The sequence below is a fragment of the Sus scrofa genome, chromosome 14, assembly GCF_054392235.1.
Source record: "Sus scrofa isolate SSC_HxYL_T2T_F1_AM1 chromosome 14, Sscrofa_HxYL_maternal_Yorkshire_Landrace_v2.0, whole genome shotgun sequence".
Classification (NCBI taxonomy): Eukaryota; Metazoa; Chordata; class Mammalia; order Artiodactyla; family Suidae; genus Sus; species Sus scrofa.
In genome coordinates this window covers 127913319-127930670 of record NC_139396.1, presented here as the reverse complement: position 1 = coordinate 127930670, position 17352 = coordinate 127913319, and the positions used below count along the sequence as shown (strand labels likewise).

Genomic DNA, 17352 nt, shown 5'->3' with positions numbered 1-17352 from the left:
TTTACGGGAGAGAGCGATTTTATCTTTCAGAGCACAAACTTTTCTTATACAGGCAAATGACATTTGGATTTGGTTGATTCCTTAAATGTGGTTTTCACTTCTTATCGAATACACATGTTCTTCTATGAAACAATATCACCGTGACTGTGGTAGAGATCCACAGGGTAGAATAAGTTGAACACAAAAACATTCATGTTCCCACAACTTTTGAGGAATAGGATACAAGAAGTTATCTTAACTCCTTTCCATCTTCTCCCTCTTTCCACCTCCCCATTGGAAAATATGCCCCTTGTGTTATTTGATGGGATTTCAGGTCAGGCTTTTAGTTGATGGTATGAAGCAATCAACTAGTACTAAGGACAAATATTAAATGGACAGAGACGAGTACTGTATTTGGCGGCAGGAAGAGACTGGACTGTAACTACTGGCCATGTCAGAAGCTTCCAGAACCACACACAGCTAGGAGACAATTGTGCTGTGTGAGAAGACAAGTGGTAAAATGGTCCCTTATCTAGGCATATCTGCATATGAACAAAACAATGTCCCACAGAGCAGTAATACATTGGACATTATAACATTTAAATAAATAAGAACTTTGGCATTTTTTCCTTACTATATTTTTGTCTTTCAGAAGTTGCCAAAAGTAAACAGTTTACCATCATCAGTGGTACCTGAAAAAACATTTTGCAATCTCTAGGAAAGGATACTAATTTAGTGCAAATGAAACACACCTGAAACCTATTTCTCTCATCATTCACCTGTAATATGGAGGTAACATCATTGATGTGACTTTTTTGTATTACACCATTAGCCACCATTTGGGATGTTTTATCTTTTTGGTGGGGCGGAAATGTCTGGTTGGCTTAGTAATGTGAAAACCAGGGGAAGTGGGGTGGGCAGGAGGGAAATGATGTTTCTTCCTTTTCCATGCTCTTAAAAAGCTGGAGTGCAAGCCGTGAAAGGAAGGAGCAGAGACCATGGGAATGTGATGCTGCCCCCTGCAGGTGGTGCAGGAGAGAGAAAAGATTTAGCCACAGTTTACAATTCCCATCAAGAGCATCAGCCACTCCAGATACTGAAAAGCTGAGAATATAATCTCTTTGCTGTGATTCTAACTTCCTTCTCTAGAAACCAATTTAGGAACAACCTTTGTGCTGCTTCCCAAACCCTCCTCTTTTTTCCTTGAGTGGTTGCTGTAGTGGCTGACAGAATCCCTTTCCTTGCTTGGTCCTCTTTGCTAAGAGGCAGGATTCCAGAAACTCTTGGATAATATTACACCAATCTGTATTGTTAGTCTATGGAGTGCCAGACTTATTTCTGGAAAAAAAAAGACACACACAAAAAAGAAAAACCAACATAAAATTATTCAGGCACTTCCCTGTGCACAGCATACGGTTGGTTCTCTTACCGTCAGAGAGGGATTCATAGTCATAATCATATTCATCCTCTTCATCTTCCTCTTCTTCGTTATTAGCAGGTGGGGGGTTGGCACTGCCACCATTATAAGCCTGAGCTTGCATGGATGCTAGCTGATGAGCCTGTAAAATACCAATAATTAAAGATTGCAGACGCCTAGCTGCTAATCTTTCACTTATGGTTTTTGAAATGATCACCTAATGCTTACCACAGTCAAAAAATGGCTTAACCTATTTTGATTCGTTCGGCAAAAAACCTAAAACTCTAGGTTGACCTAACTACAATATCAATACTTAGGCAAATGTTAATATCCTTACAGGAGGAATCCAGGATCTTTTAGGAAGCAATCATAAGGGATCTGTGTGTGGTATCCAGCCATTCAGGCAAACTCTCCAGGAGAAACCTGAGTGCTTCAGAGAACCAGCAGCAATCTCAAATGATGAAGTAAATCAGCCTATCCATTTTGGAAAGGTAAAGCTCTGCTAAGAAATTGCGTTTTTCTTCTTCTTAAAATGCTATCTAAAGGCCTTTCACCTTGAGAAAAATGTCAGAATCCCTTGGATGAGACCAAAATAATGTCTGATTTAAATAAGGTTTCTTCAACAGATTTTATCTGAACCATCAATCAGATTAATAAGACAGGCCTAGAAAATTCTGCATATTTGATGTGTACTATCAGGGAGATCATTTGCCTTTATATTTGACTTAGAATTACTGTACAAGAATAAATATAAATCTGGGAACCTAGCATAAGGAAATAGTCCAAAATACAGAAAAAGTTACTTGCATGGATTAAAAACAGGAAACAACCCAAAAGTCCAATAATAGAGGAACGAAGTCAGTAAATTATGGTGTATCTGCTTGAGAGAATGAGACTTGAAAAAATAATTGTGGTATCTATTGAACAAAGAATACAGAATTTTGTGTGTAATAGAGATAAAAATAATACTTATACATGTAGGTATATATATACACACACACACACACACACATGTATCTATGTGAATATATATAATTTCATATCCTTTGTTCAAGAACTATATAGCTCTCTGTCAATATATAATGATTATGATGATATAAAATGACATGCATAAAAGGCTAGATGTTAAATGTTAATATAGCAGGGATTCTTGACCCTCAGGCAGTCTGGTGAGGCAAGATCCCTTCTCAGAATGATATTTTTAAATGCATAAAATAAAATATATGATTATAAAGGAAAAAAAGAGAATGTTGAATATAGTCATTAAATGTAAAAAACAAAACTGTGCTACAAGGAATATATTTCTTTATTGACGCAGTAAAAGATACATAACACTAGGTCAAGTAATGTTTTTGAAATGGTGATAAGCGTAAATAATTCTTGGAGATATTAGCAACAACTGTGATATTAACTGGTGATAAAGCTATTGCCAATGTTACGGTGTTTAGCTGAATTTCAGCTAGAGGTTAGTGAAAATGAAGATGTTACTTTTTTTTTTTCATCTAATACCACCTGTATTATACCTGTAGATGTCACTAAGGTTAAGAATTCATGTGATACAGAGTTGCAGTCATGGCTCAATGGTTAATGAACCCGATTGGTAACCATGAGGAAGCAGGTTTGAACCCTGGCCTTGCTCAGTGGGTTAAGGATCCAGTGTTGCCGTGAACTGTGGTGTAGGTTGCAGACGCAGCTCAGATCTTACATTGCTGTGGCTGTGGTATAGGCTGGCAGCTACAGCTCCAATTTGACCCTCTGGAAACCTCCATATGCCGTGGGTGTGGCCCTAAAAAGACAAAAGACTAAAAGAAAAAAAAAAAAAACCAAATAAAATAAAGAATTCTGTGATACAGGTTGTGTTTGGCCTTATATTTATAATAAAAATATATACATAAAAGCTAGTATATATGAAGGAGATAATAAATAAGATCCTACTGTACAGCACAGAGAACTATATTCAATGTCGTATCATAAGCCATAGTGGAAAAGAATATTAAAAAAAGAGTGTATATATAACTGAATCACTTTGCTGTACAGTAGAAATTAACGGGAGTTCCCGTCGTGGCGCAGTGGTTAACGAATCCGACTGGGAACCATGAGGTTGCGGGTTCGGTCCCTGCCCTTGCTCAGTGGGTTAACGATCTGGCGTTGCCGTGAGCTGTGGTGTAGGTTGCAGACGCTGCTGCTCGGATCCCGCGTTGCTGTGGCTCTGGCGTAGGCCGGTGGCTACAGCTCCGATTCAACCCCTAGCCTGGGAACCTCCATATGCCGTGGGAGCGGCCCAAGAAATAGCAACAACAACAACAACAACAACAACAACAACAACAACAACAACAACAACAACAAGACAAAAGACAAAAAAAAAAGAAATTAACACAACACTGTAAGTCAATTATACTTCAATTAAAAACATATATACATAAGAAAGATACAATTTAGGCTATGTCTATATCCATTTAAACTTCTCACAATGCAGTCTGCTCCAGATAATTGAACACTGTCTGGGCTCAACATTTTTATGGGACACTAGTTCCATGGTGTTAAATAGCTGTTATGCAAAAAAAAAAAATTACAATAACAGTAACCACAAAACACAAGGGAAGTTTAAAAACAGCAGCTCTCACAAACTGAAACACATTCCTACTACAGAATTTCACAGAGCCTTCATTGAATATGCCAAAGGGCATCACGATTCTTCAAAGATCTCCAGTGCAGGCTTTCCCACGCCTGTTCAACCCGGGAATTGTTTTTCTTTTTTCAGAGTGTCTCATAGGATTAGTGTTCTTCCAAACTTTGGGAAATCTGCTCCAGGCACGAGTGAGCTACAAAAGCAAGTCCATCTGTCCTGGATAAACGAAGCACACAAGGTGGAGCCTAGTTCTGGGGATGGTGATGCAAAGAGCCTGGTAGGAGCCACACATCGGAGTGCCGCTTTTCAAAGCCACACTGCCAGCAAATTTCAGAAAGCGGCACGCCAAGTTCCCTTGGACGCTCAGGTACCCCCACCAGCACAGGAAGTATGGGAGAGGTGGCCCAATGCCAGCCAAGAGCTGACTTTCTTATTCTTTGCAATATTCTACCTATTTCGAGGCAGAAGAACAGGACCCCAGTCCTTGATAAAAGCAATTCAGCTATAGGTCAGGGGCTTAGAGGGAGGGTCAGGTGAGGAAGCTGGCTCAGATGGGTCTAGTCAGGAGCCAAGTCTTACTTGCTCTGTTCCCCCAGGCCCTGCATACTACTTGTCACTGAATGTGAACTGTTTGAGTCTAGCAGGTTGGAATTTGGGAGAGGCTAGAATACTGGCGATCTGGCAGGGGGTAGTTAGGGGCCCTCAGCAAGAGCCTTAGCACAAGCCTGAGGGGGATGGAGGGCATTAGAGATCCTGCTCTGGTCAGTCCATCCTTGCTGAGCACGAGTTCCTTGCACAAAAAGGACCCAGGCCCTCTGAGTTAGGGGGTGGGTCTGAGCACACTGGAGCTCTGGCAGGCATTCATTCAACCCCCTGTGAACTCAGATCACCAGGTCTGGGCCCACAACCTGCTAGATAACAAAAAGGCCTTGCAGATGTGGCAACCAAGACTTCCTGGGAAATGACGGGGGCCTGGAAATGATCTTAAGAAACTAAATGTAGGGTTACACTGTCCCATTTTCCCAAAAGAAGGAAGAGCTAAGTTGTGTAAGTTACTTGGTAGGAAGTATCAGGGTGGCACCTGGAAAAAATCTCAGAATGGATTATTTGGCTTTAATTACTCAGAAAATAAAGAGGTGATTAGCAAGAATTAGCATGGGTTTACTAAGAATAAATTTCCCACACAGTGATCTTTTCAGACTTTTTTGATAAGGTAACTCACTTTGTGGGAAATAACAGATAAACAGTATTTCCTAACTTTCAGGATGATAAGAATTACTGTTTTTTTTTTTTTTTGTTTGTTTGTTTGTTTTTTGTCTTCTGTCCTTTTAGGGCCACACCAGCAGCATATGGAGGTTCCCAGGTTAGGGGTAGAATCAGAGCTACAGTTGCCAGTCTACGCCACAGCCACAGCAACATCAGATCTGAGCCATGTCTGGGACCTACACCACAGCTCAAGGCAGTGCCAGATCCTTAACCCACTGAGCGAGGCCAGGGATTGAACATGAAACCTCATGGTTCCTAGTCAGATTCGTTTCTGCTGAGCCACATCGGAAACTCCAGAATTACTTTAAAATAAGCAGATTACCAGGGCTTCCTTATGGAAATTCTGATTCAGTCAGGCAGATCTGGGACCTAAGACTCTATATCTTTAAAAGTACCCAGTGATTCTTATCAATGTAGCCTGACATCTGCATTGCTTTTGAAAAAGTTTTTCCTCAACAACTGAATCTGAATCCTGGCTCCACGCTATGAGCTGGGTGGCTTGGAGAAAGTCCCATGAAAGGCTAGGCCTCAGTTTTTTTTTTGTTTTGTTTTGTTTTTTTTTTCTATAAAGAAAGAGGTTGAAGCAGACTCTGCAGAAATGTGGGCTTCAGAGAAGACAGCACCAGACAGGAGTGATAATCATCTAAACTCAGGGAGGTTCTGCAAGAAGGGCCACAGGGCCCTCTGATTGGCCATCTGGCTCAAGAGCAACTTGGGTGAAGGCATAATTCGAAAAATTGCTAACAAATACATTGGATGACAGATGTCAAAATCTACAATAAACTTTGTATGCAGTAATAACACACCAAAACCAAGAAGAGCAAATGTAACAGATAAATATTAGGCTTCTGCTACAAAAAGATTAATATTAATTGTAAACTTGGAAAAATGTGGAGACTAGGCATAGGTTTAGTCCTGTGAAATAATGGAACTCTTCATTTTCCACAAACTCAGCATGAGCCTGGTATGCATTAAAGAATTCAAATAGCAGAGTTCCCATCGTGGCTCAGCAGTTAACGAACCAGAGTAGCATCCATGAGGACGTGGGTTCGATCCCTGGCCTTGCTCAGTGGATTAAGGATCCGGCATTGCTGTGAGTTGTGGTGTAGGTCGCAGATGTAGCTTGGATCTGGTGTGGCTGTGGCCAGCAGCAACAGCTCCGATTTAACCCCTAGCCTGGGAGCCTCCATGTGCAGTGGGTGCAGCCCAAAAGAGACAAAAGAAAAAAAAAAAAAAGATTTTAAATAGCAAAAACAGTCCTAGGTTGTATTAACTGAGGTATAAAGTTCAAATTAAGATAGGTGATGGTTTCACTGTCCCTGTGCTGTTGGCCCTGAGCTTTCACTTAGCTCTGCAAATCACATTTTAAGATTGACAAATTCAAGCATATCCAAAATGTAAGAATACACAAATATTCTTAATGGAAGTAAAGAGTCTTAGCAGCCATATCCTGAGGACACAACAGAAATGTTTAGCTTGGAAAAGAGAAAAGCTGATGGGGAGACACATGCTAGCTTTCTAGATATGCAGTTAGTCTGAGCAGTTTCGGAGGGAAATAGGGCCAAAGAGTAAGAGGAACAGGAAGGAATATTCAGGCTCAACATAAAGAAGACTTTTGCAACAACACAATCTATCCATTAGTGGAATGGGGGCTATATAAATAACTGTAAATGACTGCACAAAGAATGGGAAAGGCAGCAGCTACAAGAACATCCAAATATATCTTGGAGACCACAAGGCAGAGGTATGCACAGGACAAGTGGAATCTGCTTGGCACTGAGGAGTGGGTGGTAGTTGCTGGATAAAGAAAACAGCCTGGAGGAACAGTGCTGCAGAAGAAAAAGGGCCTTATCTTGGGTAGTCAGTTACTGCTCCAGGATTCGAGGAGGGCCGGGCATAAGAGGAGACATGGTAATATTTCAAACAACTTCATAACAAAGCCCAAGCCCATCTACATAGGTCTCCTGGCTTCTGGAATTCAAGTACATAACAAGCCTTCAGGGATTAGCTTTGGAAGTGCAGATCGGGACAAGGGTAGACCTAGTAGGGGTCTCAAACTGGTGGCACTTAGGGCTGACTTCACCTCCACACTAACTTGTTTGGCTGATGTTGTGTTTCAAAACTTTTTAATTAAAGCTGTTCATTTATGAGGGCAGGCATGCTCCACTGTTGTCCTCATCACTTCCAATTGTCATATATCCAGCTGGCTCTTCATATTTACATTTCCTGCTTGGCCCCTGAAGGTGGCTGATTTTGCAACTCTTGGCTTAGAGCTCTGTGTGATCCTCCAATTGGGCCATGTGTACCTCCAGGGTACACAAAGACTTCTAGGAATATGCAGGCTCAGATCTTTTTAAAGAAGCCAATTTCTAGATTAAAGTTTTTCAACATCTATGCGTACTCTTTTTAAAAATAGGCCTACCTGAGAACAAGCTTATATTTGGCTAGTTTTCCCTTCCCACCTTCCCTTCATAATTGCTCTTCTCCACTTTACAAAAGAAAAGCATAGCTCTCATTTATAAATCAACAATCTTACTATGATACATGAGATGAGGTGAAAAAGCACCCAAGGTAAAAGGACTTTTGAGGATGTGAAGCTCCTAAGAGAGGCCTAAGAAACTGAAGAAGGGACTATCATATTTCATCCAGGCAGCAAACACATTCAAGGTTCCATGCCTTGTCTATCTGTCTGTCTATCTAACTATCGGCTATCTGGGTGTCTGTCAATCATTTATTATTTTTCCTTCTTTCCCTTCCCTTCCTCCTATCTGTCCAACTCTTCATCTATTTTAGAATTAAAATTCAGAAGTGAGACGGTCATCACAGGGATGATAATACAATGTTTATTTGAATTAAAAAAATAAAGTTAGACTTTCTGACCAAATGTAAGTCTAACTTACTAGGCTGATTTATTTGACAATGAGAACTGTTTTTGTATATTATATTTGTATATAATTTATGCTATCTATTATATATTTATACACAACAAATACTATGTCTGAAAAGACATTCTTGGTAATTATTTAAACTTACGATAAAAATTTTAATGTCATCTTCTGCTGAGACCAGCTCAGCAAGCTGGGGGTGAAAGATGGGCGCTGTAAAGCTGAAAGAAAGTTAAGACATAATAAAAGACACAGAGACAAGATACAGATCAAAGGTGGGATCAGACGACTCAAGACCTCATGGGTCAAGAGCCCGAATGTCAGTGCCTCACTGCTTTTATTGTGCTCATTGGTATTTTAAAAATGTGAGTAGGGACAAAAGGTTTTGGGGTATAACCGCCTCCAGTCACGTAGCAAGTTATTTTTTAACTTTAATCTTTAGGCGTATGATTGTTATCTATATGGCATGAGGAAGACTAGTGACAGCTATCTATGCATCACATCTCCAGAAGCAGTATGTGTCTATGCGAACGGCGTGCCTATTTGTGCTTACCCGGCATGCCAAAGTCGACACTTTGTTCTCTCAGCTGATGCATGTCCTGTTGTTCCATCCTCTTCAGCCCAATTCTTCTTCTTCTTTTTTTTTTTTTTTTTTTTTTTTTTTTGCCTTTTGTCTTTTTAGGGCCGCACCTGCGGCATATAGAGGTTCCCAGGCTACAGGTCTAATCGGAGCTGATGTTGCCAAGCTACACCACAGCCACAGGAATGCCAGATCTGAGCTGCATCTGCAACCTACACCACAGCTCATGGCAATGCTGGATCCTTAACCCACTGAGCGAGGCCAGGGATCAAAACCACAACCTCATGGTTCCTAGTTGGATTCGTTTCCACAGCGCCACGATGAGAACTCCAGCCCAATTCTTATAGTTAATCATATGCCAGTTTACGTGTTGTCTCACAGCCAGGAAGGAGTTAGGGTAAGATATCAGGGTTAGGGGAAGATGGTGGATGATGTTTCCCAACAATCTTCAGAATGTATGAGAGGGAAAACATATTTGAGAAAGACATACAGTTTTTCAAAATTCTTTTAAGGGATGCTTGAGCAAAAAATTTTTGATGATCATAGGTCTAGAGGATGTGTGGTAATCCTGAGTCGCTTTAGTGAGGACAAACCTGATTGTCAGGGATCTGCTGGGCTGGATTGGTTTGGGGACCTTTCTGTAAATACCTGCTTTTTTTGCTCAGAAGCGTAAGTTTGAGGATAATGGAGCCTATGGCCTCATATTCCTTTCCCACCCTGAAGGCATCTGAAGCAACGTAGACCTCAGTGAATCAAGGATGTTAGTGGATGATATAACATGCCTCTAACTCAGCCTGCACTTTGGCCACCTGGAATTCTGCTGTGGGTGAGCTGGATAATCTGGGAGTTTCTAGTACTTATTAGAATAGCAGATGACAGGATGCTCCAAAGGGCCCCTTGAGAAGCAGTAATGATCTAGAACGGCAAGAAACACTGGACATAGAGCCTAAGACGTGGGATAATAAAACGTTTATAGAGTAGTTTGCACTTCTGACGGGGTTCTATGCTTCATCTTGGAAGAGTTTCTGTGAAATTTTATTGTCAAAAGGGTCCTTTGAGGCTAGTTACCTTAACAGTCCCATTTTACTGAAGAAATGAAGGCCCAGGAAGATTGACTGACCCATGATCCCATGGCTGGTTTTTGACAGAGTCTGTGGCTAGAACCTGGCATCTTAGCTCCCCACCGAATCTCAGTTTTCGATATCATGCCATATATAATTTGGCTTTAAACTCAGGTCCCAGCTGTGAATTCTCTAAGTTAGAGCTGTTAGAAGATTTGATGATTGTTCCAAATACTCTACTCATTTAAGTGAAATTGGACATCTGACTCAATTCAATTTGACATTTAAAAATAATGACTTAGGACAAATGTTCCAAATTTGCTGGACTCCTAGAATCCTTCTGCTGAATTCTATGTTCTCTGAAAACCCTTTGGAGCAGGACTGGAGTAGGGCCTTGAGGTTTGGAGGCGATGCTAAGAGAGAAATTAAAAGTTATAGGCTGTGTCCCAGTTTTAGCTCTGGACTGTCTATGCTGCCAGAACTGCACCATCCTACTCCTATGGGGGCTGAGGTTTATGCGGCAACTCTTGGTTGCTGTGAGTTTCAAAAGTGGCGTTTCAGGGCCAACAGTGCCCTACTAAACAGGACAGATAGTTTTGGTAGCTTTTGTTCTGTGGGATAGGTAAGTATAACCTGCCATATTGACTCAGTGGTCCTGGACCTGAACTTTTTCACAGATCCTTGGGCTGAGGGCCCTCTTACACAGGCAAGCGTGGGGTGCTTGGGCTATAGATCTCCGTGGATGAGGCAGGTACAGAAGTCCCTTGGGGTCCACATGTCACAAAGATACACTGTGTCAACTTCCACGGTGGGACCACAGGGCTGCTGCTATTGAGGTTCTACTGACCTCAGGAGTCACAACCCCATGTCTAAGTGCTTCCCCTGCAAAGGACTCTTCTTAAAGGGGCTCTAGTGACCACTGTGGGACTGAGAGCCACAAAGCCCAGGTTCAGGGACAAGAGTCACACATGATTCTGCTCAGAATAAATTAAATAATGAGGTACATTCTACATTCTAAAGAGCATTTATCATTCTATTAAGTTGAAAGCTAAAAACTGAATATATCATTCAAGCAAACTCAATCTTCAAAAACTGGTTACCCAGCTGGTAACATTAACGTCTTTGTCCTGAGCATACAGCAAACCCATAACCTTTTCAACAAGAGGAGAGTACCTTTTGCTTTAAGATATCCACTGGTGTCTGATGGGCTTTTAACTTCTTATTTTTAAGAAGCACTTTTCTTCTGAGTTGGTCAGGTGAGGGAAGCATTGGATCATCTGAGAAATCACTCTCAAATAAGAATTTAGCCACCAGTTTTTCTCCAAACACAGTCTGAAAACAGTAAAGGAAAACACGCAATCAACGCCCTTTATCTATTCTTGAATTACTTAGCTGGCTATTTCAGCCCAGTTGAATTGTTCTATAAATCCTGAGAAGAGGAATCAGGAAATAAGTTATATCCATGTGTCTCGCCCCCCCCCCCCACCCCTGTGTAGTTTCTTACTGGACAGAAGGGAGGGGGTCAGAAGGCCAGGAGGAGGGGTACAGGCCACCTTCTAGGGGGGCAAAGCTCTAACTATTTCGGAAAATACACTGGGTTCAGATGTACTAAAGAAGAAAAAGAGATTTAATTAGAGGCTGTGGTCTGTAGAATATGGTCCATTCCAGATATGAGTAAGAAGTCACAAGGATACTAACTTTGAAGTAAGTGCAAAGTGGGGACAAAAAAAAAAAATAATAATAGGGAGAATTTTCTACCATTTAGTATAAAGAACCTCAGACATCATTCTTATGAAGATTTCCTGAGCATCTGTCTCCAAAGGGAAATGTGTGTCCCTCAAAGAGGTGGGTGGTGGGGGGAAGGCACAGGATGACCCATTGGGGTGAGTGTAGAAAATATGGCAGTTTCTTTCTTTTTTTTTTTTTCTTTCTTTTTAGGGCTGCACCTGTGGCATATGGAGGTTCCTGGGCTAGGGGTCGAATTGGAGCTGCAGCTGCTAGCCTGCGCCACAGCCACAGCAACACTGGATTCAAGCTGCATCTGTGACTTACACTGCACCTTGCAGTAATACCAGATCCATAACCTACTGAGGGAGGCCAGGGATTGAACCTGCATTCTCATGGATACTAGTTGGGTTCTTAACCTGCTGAGCCATAGTGAAAACTCCTCTTTTTTTTTTTAAATGACTTTCATTTTTTCCATTATCATTGGTTTACAGTGTTCTGACCTTTTTTTTTTTTTAAATTTAATTTTCTTTTTCTGGCCGTGGCATGCAGTGACTTAATGTGGGATCTCAGTTCCCAGACCAGGGAATCAAACCCAGGCTGTAGCAGTGGAAGTGATGTATCCTAACCAGTAGACTGACAGGGAACTCTGGCAGTTTCTATTTATAATTTTTTTTTTTTAAGGAAAAAAGAACATAAATGGGAGTTCCTGTTGTAGCTCAACAGGTTAAGAACATGACTAGTATCCATGAAAATGCAGGTTTGATTTCTGGCCTTACTGAGTGGGTTAGGGGTCCTGTGTTGCCATGAGCTGTGGTGTAGGCTGCAGAAGCAGCTTGGATCCTACATTGCTATGGCTGTGGTGTAGGCTGGCAACTGAAGCTCCAATTCAACCCCTAGCTTGGGAACTTCTATATGCCACTGGTGCAGCCCTTAAAAACTGAAAACAAACAATAAAACAATATGATTTTGTCATAGGAAACAATATATGCTAACATAAAAACTCTCATAAATAGACCATGATGGAAGATAATATAAGAAAAGGAATGTATATATATATGACTGGGTCATTTTGCTGTATAGCAGAAACTGGCACAACATTGTAAATCATCTATACTCTAATAAAAAAAAAAACTCTGCCAATCTTAAGCTGTAATATATGGAGGACACAGTCAACAAGATCCTTTTCTATAGAACAGAGAACCATATTCAATGTTCTATGATAAACCATAATAGAAAAAAATATATAAAAAAGAGTGTGTAGGAGTTCCCGTCATGGCGCAGCAGAAATGAATCCGACTAGGAACCATGAGGTTGTGGGTTTGATCCCTGGTCTCATTCAGTGGGTTAAGGATCTAGCATTGCCATGAGCTGTGGTGTAGGTCGCAGACGCAGCTTGGTCCATTGTTGCTGTGGCTGTGCTGTAGGCTGGCAGCTGTAGCTCCAATTAGACCCATAGCCTGGGAACCTCTATATGCCGCAGGTGCAGCCCTAAAAAGACAAAAGCCAAAAAAATAAAAAAATAAAAAAAATTAAAAAAGAGTGGTATATATGTATAACTGAATCACCTTGCTGTACAGAAGTCAATGCAACATTGTAAATTAACAATACTTTGATTAAAAAAATCAGAAAAAAATCCCCTCTCACATATGCACATTTAGGCAACTTGGAAGCAGATCTTTCTATTGGTTAAAAAATCCTCTAATTGAAGGGTTTTGGCAGAGTTAAAAGGCAGAGTTCCTGCTGTGGTGCAGTGGGTTAAGTATCTGACTGCAGTGCCTTAGTTCCCTGCAAAGGTGTGGGTTTGATCCCTGGCCAGGTGCAGAGGGTTAAGGATCTAGCATTGCCTCAGCTGCAGCTGCAGCTCAGATTCGATCCCTGGCCCAGGAACTTCCATATGTACACACACACACATATGCCATACATATGCCATACACATGCCATATATATGTGTGTGTGTGTGTATATATATATATATATATATATATATATGTGTATATATATATATATATATGACAACATCTTTTCAGTAAGTTTCTAAAAAAGTTGATTGATACCAAGAAACATACAAATTGCCTAGCCAAATTTCCAACAAAAATCTTTGCCTCATTAACGGAATTGAGAATGAGTACCATGATTTGGCAAATGCAGCTAATGATACACCCCTTTTCCATTTGGATACAGGTATCTCCGTAAGGTATCTTTACCAGCTACTGTTGTTGTTAAAAACAGTGAAATGATAAATTAAACTTAAAACTAGACATCCAAGCCAGTGAACACAAAAATTTCAAAAAAATGAAATGTATTCAATCACATTACTCCCACTAAAAATTTAGAAAATAAATACATAAATAATACATTTACTTGAAATTTTTTATGATAGCAAAAGGGTTTTGCATCATTAATAAATAATAGTATTTAAAAGTTATTTACTTCCATGTTACTCTTTCCTTGCTACTTTTTTATATTCCATTTTTGCATGTTTTAATATATAAAATATGTTAATAAGTAGGATATGTGTAATAATTCATGATAGGTCCACACACACAATAGGAATACATGGTGTATTTTACTGAGAGGGGTATACAATCAAAAACATTTAAAGACTATTATTCTAAATGACGGCAAAGAAAAGGTAATATGAAAAGCTAATTTGTTTTGTTGGCGTTGGTATCTGAGGACATTTCCCCATGGCCATGCCCTGCCCTCCCTAGAGCCGTATTTCCATCAGTACCTCTCCCAGTGGAGGAAGGGGGAAGGCTAATGGAACATTCGCCCTTCACTCTATCTGCATTATAGTTCCCTTGTATAAGCAATGGCCGAGTATTAAAGGCAACTGTTCTGGCCAGTCTGACCTTAATGCCAACTTGGATCCCCATCTCTGTAGCTGGACCACAAGAAGATTTGACTTATTTGCTCTATTTTCAGCTTTTCTACATATCACTGACAGGTGACATCTTGGCATCCCTGATTTGTGATACTGGAAGTGTTGGAGAACTGAGAGGCTTTCTGGAAATGGTCAGAAGACCACAGACCGGTGTTTTTATCACTCCAGCTGAAATGATGGGCCATTCAAGAGAGAGCCCAAGATCCCAGGGCATCCTCATTTCTCAGGTCTGAGGGACCCTTACTGTACATGCTTCACAGCTGAGGTCCAGTTGTGGTGTGGTCCATGGTGGCTCCAAACAGAACTCAACAAGAATCATAAGACAAAGGCTAAGATACCATCCTGTTACTTAGCAAATACCTTACCTTGAAAATTTCTGCCATTTTTCGTTGCTGAGGCAATGAACAGTGGTTCTCAATTGATATGATGATAGGCAGATCAGAAGTGATGAAGGCACTGCGATCGATGGCTTCAACCACTTCCTATGAGAGCCGAAACAGCTCATTAGAGTTCAGATATCTGCTCAGGGTGTCAAGGCAAGGTACTTATAGCCACAAAAAGCATCTAAATTGTTGCATACAGAAAACTCTGGCCAACGTGGTTTGTATCTTTTCAAATTAAGCAATACTGTAGCTTATTTTCTTAATTATATTTATTTTTTTGTCTTTTTGCCATTTCTTGGGCCGCTCCCGCGGCATATGGAGGTTCCCAGGCTAGGGGTCGAATCGGAGCTGTAGCTGCCAGCCTACGCCAGAGCCACAGCAACGCTGGATCCGAGCCGTGTCTGCGACCTACACCACAGCTCATGGCAAAGCTGGATCGTCAACCCACCGAGCAAGGGCAGGGATCGAACCCGCAACCTCACGGTTCCTAGTCGGATTCGTTAACCACTGCGCCACAAGGGGAACTCCAGTGTAGCTTATTTTCTACAAAGACAGTAAAATATTCATATCGAGTACTGTTCATATGCTATAAGGAATGGCTATCAGTATGCTCAATTTAACAGATCAATATGTATATTGAGTATATTACAGGTAAAAGACACTGTTTTAGTTACAGCATCAAAAAATAATAAGGCATAAGATACTTTCCTGTTTTCAAGGAGTTTATGATCAAATCTTTTGGGGGAAATAAGACATCTATCACGTATATGTGTGTATGTGAACAGTTACCAACTCCTCCTTCCCTTAATGTAGGGTACAAAAAGTTTTAAGAGGGCTGAATAGGAAAATGCATTTTAGCTATCATCTTCACATAAGAAGCAGAAGTAATAATATTCCTTCCCAGCCCAGGTACTGTTAAGAAAAAAATTGTATTACATCCAAAGATCTTCTGAATGAGGATAGTAACTGCGTGATGAGCTAATAAGCTACTTAGAATTCAAATGAGACCATTCTCCCCTGATGGAGCCAATTCTCAATACTTTATACTGTTAATTATTTAATTATCTCCTAACACATGATGTTAGCCTTTGTCCGTAGGACACCAAGACAAATGACCTTTAATTCCCAAAAGAGGACAGCCCCTGCCTTTTTTATATACCATTTTACAGTGTGAAAATTGCAACAATATTATTACATGATAACTAACTTAAGGGAATGGTTACTAAACTTGAATGAGAATCTCATGAGAGTTCTAGATCAATTCCCACCAAAAGAACATGTGCATATCCCACACAGTTTGGGGAAGTCTTGAGACCCAGGATAAGAACCCGCCAACCTAAGGTATTACTTGGAGGAGTCAATCATTTATACAATGAATGAAGATACTGACTGATTTGACTGAAAGAAAGCTACAAAGCATTACCTTGAAGGGGATCTTGGTTGTCAGTGTATGTCCATGATAAATGATGGGCATCCCATCATCTCCGTCCCAGCAGTCCAACTCTACACTCCTACAGCCTTGCAGCAGGACCTGTGATATCAATGAATGAATTCATCCCAGACTGGCAAGTGGAAATAAAGCCTCAACTTAAACCCAGCACCTGCTTCTACATACCAGTGTTCACTCTCCAGGTTAAAACAGAAGGGCCTAAGACTGAAAAGAAGTACTTCATTTTGGCCAAAGGCCGCAATTAATCAGATATGGAGAAGGGAGAGAGTAGATTAAAGTGGAAAGAGTGCTTACAAGCATTGAATGCTATTGGAAGGTAAAATCTGATAGCAAAAACATAGGACTACTTCCCCATCAATTTTTAGTCCCTCAAGGGACCCGCACATGGTACATTCTGAAATGGGAGAGCCAGGCTAGAGCTCCATCTGGGCAGATGTCAGTGGAGGTGACACATGCTGATGCCACAAACCAGAGAAAATGAGGTCACTGATTCCTTAAGGAACTGGCTAAACATTTATATGAATCCAATCAGGGTAAAGTCTCCTCTATTTAGGCCCAAATTCTATCATTGGCTAATACTTTTGCAATGAACATGTGGCATGTATGAAGAGCAGAAGCAGGGAGTTATCAGGATTTGCCTTTCTGTCTAATCCTAAATCAGCATCTACAGCAGAGATGACAAATAATCCATAAACTTCCCTCTCCCATACCCACAGCAGTATCAGTAATCGATCATAATACACTTGCCCTGCTAAGTTCTATTGTGTCATCTCATGATCTCCTCAGTAAAGTACTCCAGGAAACACTAGAATTAGATGAGATGATACCTATTTTCTTTTCTGGCTCTAGACCTGGAAGCAGAGCTTCTGACACATGTGCTTGTGTTGCATCTCTGTAACATTTGCTTGGAGCAACTTCTTTCTCCATATCCTCTACTTGTGGGCCTTCTTAAAAGGCGACCATGTATTAGAAGGGCAAACCAAACCAAGAGGTGGATATGTCCGTGAATGGGCCAACTCTGATTTAAGAATACACATAGTTATGAGTTCTCTTGTGGCACAGAGGGTTCAGGATCTGGTGTTGTCACTGC

The 17352-nt window shown here is 40.8% G+C and overlaps 1 protein-coding gene across 13 annotated transcripts in view; it reads right to left on the bottom strand.

Annotated features, from left to right (window-relative positions):
* PLCE1 (phospholipase C epsilon 1) overlaps nt 1-17352 on the bottom strand; it is a 348858-nt gene that overhangs the window by 46588 nt on the left and 284918 nt on the right. For all 13 annotated transcript variants that reach the window (XM_084994885.1, XM_084994886.1, XM_084994884.1 and 10 more), the window contains 4 exons: nt 16236-16343; nt 14795-14911; nt 10991-11149; nt 1409-1538 (listed from right to left, as the gene is read on the bottom strand). In XM_084994885.1, coding sequence (XP_084851011.1) covers nt 1409-1538; nt 10991-11149; nt 14795-14911; nt 16236-16343 — 514 coding nt within the window. The remainder of the gene's footprint in view (nt 1-1408; nt 1539-10990; nt 11150-14794; nt 14912-16235; nt 16344-17352) is intronic.